Below are 7,234 nucleotides of genomic sequence, written 5' to 3' on the forward strand. Positions count from 1 at the left end.
ACACAAAGATATCACCAACCAAATTACGGATCCAAGCAATTTTCACCGAAGAGTGCCTTCACCTCCCTTTCTGCCTCGACCTTGTTTCTCTCCCATGCTTCCTTGTCAGCCTCGGTGTTGACATATCGCCTTACAAACTCTTCATCAGACATTACCGGGCTGTCAGTCACCTCATAGGAGGCGTCGCCTTCACCACTAGCAAGAACTCCGGTCGGGGTGGCGCGGCCTTCACCTCCAGATACGCAACCAGTCGGTGAGGCTTCGTCTTCACCACCAGCAACACCTCCGGTAAGGGAGGCGCGGCCTTCACCGCCAGGTACGCCACCAGTCTGGGAAGCGCTGCCTACACCTCCAAATATGCAACCGACCGGAGTTCGGTTGCCGTCGACACCACCAGCAAGGCCTCCGGTTAGGGGAGAGGCCTTCACGGATGTGTGAACGGCCGGAGTCTCGGCGAGTTCGCCGATGTGGGAACGACATATGAACGAGAATAGATGGTGGATTAAGCCTTCATCATCTCGGGCCGATTGTCGAGATCTACGGCGGGAATTGCTCAAAATACGACCTCTCCCCGGGAACTCGCCGAGATACGACCTCTTCTCCGGGAAGCGGACGAAATCAACCCTCTCCCGCGCGACCCGGCTGGAACGCGGGTGATGCGAGGGTTAATCCATCCCTCGCCATTGGGGTGGTTCAATCGGTCCATTGTGTGTGTCGGCGAAATCAGCGAGGATGAAAGCGGCGGATCTAGGGTTTGAGAATTGGGGAAGAGAGAAGGAGGAGTAGTTTAGATGAGAGAGAGAAAGCAGACGCGTAAATGACCCACACCAAAATAGGCGATTTGTTTCTCCATTTAATTACACTAATTAAGTGTCATTAGGGAAGTTAAATAAAATGCCTAAATCACCATTAAATCTCCTAATTCTTTCCTTTTTTGGAAACGACTCAACTATGAAGAAACTTCCCGAAATGGTAAAATGACTCAACTATGGCGAAACGGAGGGAGTACTACGTACTATTAAAAATAAAATGTACTCCTTGTGAACATCTAAGGTAAAAATATCACTTTGACCTTGGAATCAGACGAATCACCATATTATTATTATTATTATTATTATTATTATTATTATTATTATTATTACAACACTAAAATCTACACCTACAGAAAAAAGATATGGCCGAGTGATATGAGACTCATTCATACTTTATCCGTAATAAAAAAAAAGGTTAGTAATGACTTTGCCACGAAGCAATCTTAAATTTTTGGAAGTGTCCCTAAATCCCAATCCATCCATCAAAGTATCTATAACTTAACATAGAGAATAGTTAATGAGTTAGCTGGTAGATAACCTTGAAAACAAAGTGAAAAATAGGGCGACGTTAAAATAATACTCCCTCCGTCCTCGAATAAGAGTCGCTAATTTCCATTTTGGTTCATCCTCCATTAAGAGTCACTCTTCATTTTTACCATAAATGGTAGTAGACCCCACATTCCACTAACTCAATCTACTTACATTTTATTATAAAACCAATATAAAAATGTGGGTTCCACGTTCCACTAACTTTTTCAACCAACTTTTCTCTACATTTCTTAAAACTCGTGCCCGATCAAAGAGCGACTCCTATTAGGGGACGGAGGGAGTAGTTCCTTTATACTGTCATATAATAATATAACTAATAAAAAGATTGATTTTTAATTTAATTTTTTATTTCACAAGCAGGTACATTTACAATTTATGTAGGGGTATATATTTTGTTTATTCTATTGAATATTGATTATGTATGTAACTGGAATTTCCGTACAAAATCGAGTTAACCATTTCCCACATCACCTGATTACATCCGAAATGCAAGTTCTTAGATTGGCAAATCTGCTGGAAAATTTCGTCACTGCTGATCAAGCCAAGCAAATCCACTGCCAAATAGTGCTTAACAATCTTCATAATATCGAGGCGCTCTTAGTCCGTCAAATTTTGAAATGCGCCGCCCATTACTCTGCACGAACCACCCACTACGTCAGATTGATCCTCCGCCGTATGCGAAACCGCGACGCCTTCTCCACGTCGTGCACGATCCGTTATCTCTCTCAACACGGGCAGTTCCGAGATGCTCTTGCTCTGTATTCGGAGTCGCACGCTTCGGGGATTTTTCTGAATACATTTGCTGTATCCTCAGCGCTTAAGTCTTGTACTAGGGTTCTTTATGAAACGGGCGGATTGATGATTCACGCGCAAGCGCAGAAGTTGGGTTTTTGTGAGGTTGTATTCGTGCAAACGGCGCTTTTGGCTTTCTATTCGAAAATGGGGGATATGGTGGTTGCGCGTAAGGTGTTCGATGAAATTAGTGAGAGAAATGTGGTTTCTTGGAACTCTTTATTGGGGGGATACGTGAAGTGCGGAGATTTGGCCATGGCGCGGAGCGTGTTCGATGAAATGCCTGAGAAAGATGTCGTGTCGTGGAATTCAATGGTCTCAGGGTACGCGAGGGGTAAGGATATGGAGCAGGCTTACGAATTATTTCGTCGAATGCCAGAGAGGAGTTCTGCTTCCTGGAACGCCATGGTTACCGGATACATAGACTGTGGGAAGATGGAGCTAGCACGGAGCTTTTTTGATGCAATTCCAGAGAGGAACAGCGTTTCGTATATCACGATGATTTCTGCCTACTCAGCGTGTGGGAATGTAGAGTGCGCGAAGGAGCTCTATGACCAGCATGTTGAGAAAGATCTGCTTCTCTATAATGCCATGATCTCGTGCTATGCTCAGAACAACAGGGCGAAAGAGGCATTGCAGTTGTTGGATGAACTGCTGAAGCCAAATGCGAGATTCCAGCCTGATAAAATCACATTGTCTAGTGCCATCTCCGCGTGTTCGCAGCTAGGAGACTCGGAATATGGGGCTTGGATTGAATCGTACATGAGAGAAATGGGGATCAGAATGGATGATCACTTGACCACCTCATTTATCGACTTGTACGCTAAGTGTGGAAACATTGATAAAGCTAATGAGCTGTTCAATGGCTTGCAGAAGAGGGATTTAGTAGCCTACACTGCGATGATTTTAGGCTATGGTATAAACGGTAGGGCAAAGGAGGCCATCGATTTATTCGATGAGATGATTGATAGTGGCATTGTTCCAAACATGGTTACTTTTACAGGAATACTGACAGCTTACAGCCATGTTGGTTTGGTGGATGAAGGCTACCGTTGTTTCATATCAATGCAGAGACATGGCCTTGTCCCGACACAGGATCACTACTCAATCATGGTTGATCTTTTAGGTAAGGCTGGACGGCTTAAAGATGCTTATGAGTTGATCAAGAGCATGCCTACTAGGCCACATGCTGGAGTGTGGGGCGCGTTGCTGCTTGCTTGCAGCCTGCACAGCAATGTGGAGCTTGCGGAGATAGCTGCCAGTAATTGTTTCGAGCTAGAGCCTGATAGTGGCGGCTATCACTCTCTTCTGGCCGGTATTTATGCCTCTGCAGGGAGGTGGGAAGATGTTGATAGATTGAGGAGAGCGGTTGGAGAGAAGGGTCTTGTGAAGATAGCGGGATCTAGTTGGATGAACTGAAGGAGATGCTTTTTCTTGACATTCTCAGAATCTTGATACTGTTATCTTTCTCTATATGTGGTTCTTGGTTGTACAACATGGTTATTGCATTGCTGAAGAAAGAGAGGCTTGCATTCTGAATCGCCAGCAACTATGCTCTTGAGAGCACAGTTACAATTTTGCTCTGTGTGCTTGGATTTTGCATTATTGTTGTTTCTGTAAGTTCAGATTTTTCGTGTTTATCCGACATCTTCAACTTAATTATAATGCTTGGAGAAAAAAGGGAACAGAAAGCTGATGTAAAGGATAGTAGACTTGTGAAAGATTTATGCTTCACATGGGGAAAAAATAAGGATATGAGAAAGTTTGTTATTTCTAGGTAGTTACTTGTACCTTTCTTCTTAGTTTTTTTTACTAGCGTATTTATTTGATTATTTCTGATTTGATAATTTGAAAACCGCCTATTAGAAATGGGCCACTCATGGGACGGTTATCCATACTTATATAGAGGAGCTATGATCATCACCAAGTCAATATGAGAGTTTTAAGATTTAAGAGTTTTAGGATTATCACCAAGTCGATGTGGGAGTTTTAAGATTTAAGAGTTTTAACACGCGGGTTATCCACACTTATATAGAGGAGCTAGGATCGAGTTTTACGATTTAAGAGTTTTAACATGCGGGTTATCCACACTTATATAGAGGAGCTAGGATCATCACCAAGTCGATGTGAGACAAGATTTAAGAGTTTTAACACGCCCCTCACGTGTGGGCCGGAATGACACATCGGACTTCCATCACGTGGGTAGGCAAGAGAAGAGATAAAAAGATAAACTTCATCATCGACTTGAGCCTGCTCTGATACCATATTAGAAATGAGTCACTCACCTCCTTAAAAGCCCTTATAAGGGTTATCCACACTTATATAGAAGAGCTAGGATCATTACCAAGTTGACGTAGAACAAGATTTAAGAGTTTTAACACCGCTTATTTTTTTCTTTTTTAAATGTGAAGTAGCTTTGTGAATCTATGATATTGTGGATTAATAAATGTGATATTGTGATATTGTGGATTAATAAATGTCAGAAGTAGTCTTGATCTGTTTGCCTTTAAGCTGTTTTAAAGTTTAAACTTTTAATACAACTTTTAAATTTAGCTAATAACTTAAACTTCTGGTTCTGGGAGAGAGTGTTAACACAGATGATTAAATTTACTTAACAATTGGTAATATCTAATTTACTTAGGGTTTTTAAATTGGAATATTTAATTTTCTTACTATAGTCTAAATTAATTTTTTTTGTTTAATTTATACTAATTCTCCACTAGAATGTACTAACGGTAGGATTTAACAGTAATAATATAGCATCACTAAAAAATGAGAATTTATGCGATATGCTATTTTCAAACAAATAAAATAAAATAATTGTAGCCAAATTTAAAGTTTGATTTGGTGGGACGCTGATTTCTTATGCTTCAAGTAAGTGCGCGCTTGTTTCCAGACTCTACTGGAATGCATCACAGATAGTCGACGGTTAGTGAAGGTAGAGGAACAAGAATCTCACCAAGAACTGTAGCATTTTTGTAATAATCTGCCCGGAATTGTCACTATATTCCAAGACGATGCATTTCTTGGTATGTGAATCAACTTTCTTCCTGCATTTCGTTGGTTATTTTACTCAAACATTAGAAATTGCGCTTGTCTGCAAAGTGTTTGACAAATTGCTTCTGAGGATCTTTTATTTGTTTGCTTTGTTCTTCAGTGGTGTTTTTTTTGTCGTGTTTGCAGAGAAAGTTCTCGAACAAAAACCGTTCTCATTCGAGCAGCGGCTTTGGCTTGCAGCTGGTTCAGGGACATTCTGTTTTGCTACTTCTTCAGGTCATGGTAATGACTCCTTTCCTTACTCGATTATTTATGTTCTTTCTTGTTGATGAGTTTGAAACCTTGAAGCCGCATTTGTGTACCTTTGCAGTAAGATCAATGCATAACAATCGTTATTCTTCTTGTACTCAGTTAATATTGAATACTTTTTTACTTAATTGTTATTTTGACTATAAAATAGATGCATCAGTATCTGTCTCAATGCCTTTGCCGTTTCGGGATTCCTTAGCATGGCCATGGAGAACTATCGAGGGGAGCATCCTGTTTCCTTCATTTACGCACTCAAACCATTCACAGTATGGTATATCTGTATTTCCTTATGCTTTCTCACTGGTGTTTGTCTTTCTTATATATCTGTATCGGTTTATTTCCCTTTTAGTTGATAGGTAACACTTCACTGCAGATTTTCTTCCTCTATCTTTTTCAAAGCCGGATAATGTGCCAGATACTAATATAAGTAAAGGAGCTGCTTGGGATGCTGGAGATAGCCCAAAACACTGCTGCAACTGTCTTGGCCGCGATATTGCAAATGCAGCTGCTAAGATAGGCCCTGCTGTTGTGAATTTGTCGGTACCCCAAGGTTTACAATTTTCTACCATTTCCCCCCTTCTCCTATTTTTTTCTTCCCTTCCTCGTTTTATGATGATAATTGGTATAGGGAAAACCACATCTTAGGTTGGTTATATCTTAACAGTCATACTCTTTTTGTAGGTTTCATTGGTATACTACAGGTAAGAGCATTGGATCAGGGACTATTATAGATGAAGATGGTACTATCTTAACTTGTGCTCATACGGTGGTTGACTTTCAAGGACTGAGGTCGTTATCCAAGGGAAAGGTATGTTTTTAGAAATGGTTGGTTCTTTTGTAGGAAGAAAAATAAGTCTACTTGAGGATTAAATGAATGTTCTCTTCTGTATTGTTCCAATATCTTGGAATGGAAGCTATCAAACATGTAATGTTTTCTAAGTCTGAGTCTCAGTTATCACCAAGTAGTGTCAGACCCTTCCAATTAGCATTCTGTGCTATACACCAATTTCTTCTTCTGGTGAACTCCTGCAAACGGAGAGCATTTTTTTTCATCATCCATCAAAGTGGTACTATCTAGTATAATAATCAACTTAAGAAGGAAAACCTGTCTGAATTTCGACTTGAATTCACCTAGGCTTTTGGAAGCCTTTATATCTTGCGAGACTATAAATATCTTTTCATACCTTTATCAGTGAAAAGTCATCTATTTATATGTGTGCGCCCACGTGTATTTAGCATTTACTTTTTCAGTTTTAGTTTACCCATTGAGTGTTAATTACTGCATCAGTTGAAGTGACATTGCAAGATGTCGGTCATTCGAGGGAACTGTGGTGAATGCTGATTTGCACGCCGACATAGCAATAGTGAAGATAAAGTCAAAAACTCCACTTCCAACAGCAAAACTTGGGACATCGAGTAAGCTTCGCCCTGGGGATTGGGTGGTGGCTATGGGATGTCCACTTACCCTTCAGAATACTGTTACTGCAGGTATTGTAAGGTAATTTTCATTTTCTATCTATTCAATGTATGTAATGCCCATGCATGCATGTCAATCTTGATTACCATGAGTCCATGACCGAGAGGAATATATTTTCGCTAATGCCTTTTTGTTTCTCATATTTAGCTGTGTTGATCGTAGCTAGTGACTTGGGTCTCGGAGGCGTGCATAGGGAATATTTGCAAACTGATTGTGCAATAAATCGGATAATATTTTATTTTCTGTAATATGCATTCAAGAGCTTTATGTACTTTCAGTCATCTTTCATCTTTGGGTA

General features: G+C 40.5%; 1 protein-coding gene and 1 pseudogene across 1 annotated transcript; both read left to right on the top strand.

Moving 5' to 3' along the window:
• The first annotated feature begins 1,796 nt into the window (after positions 1-1,796).
• Positions 1,797-3,923, top strand: LOC121791954 (pentatricopeptide repeat-containing protein At4g22760-like). The gene has a single exon (XM_042189753.1). It carries the CDS (start codon positions 1,848-1,850, stop codon positions 3,570-3,572), a length of 1,725 nt encoding a protein of 574 aa, XP_042045687.1. The 5' UTR covers positions 1,797-1,847; the 3' UTR covers positions 3,573-3,923.
• A 1,804-nt stretch (positions 3,924-5,727) lies between these two features.
• Positions 5,728-7,180, top strand: LOC121791955 (annotated as a pseudogene).
• The last annotated feature ends 54 nt before the right edge of the window (positions 7,181-7,234 follow it).

This window comes from Salvia splendens, unplaced genomic scaffold (genome assembly GCF_004379255.2).
Source record: "Salvia splendens isolate huo1 unplaced genomic scaffold, SspV2 ctg977, whole genome shotgun sequence".
Taxonomy (NCBI): domain Eukaryota; kingdom Viridiplantae; phylum Streptophyta; class Magnoliopsida; order Lamiales; family Lamiaceae; genus Salvia; species Salvia splendens.

Bases quoted from the DNA above. Each gene is read 5' to 3' on its own strand.
- LOC121791954 (XM_042189753.1), top strand. From the start codon at position 1,848: ATGCAAGTTCTTAGATTGGCAAATCTGCTGGAAAATTTCGTCACTGCT.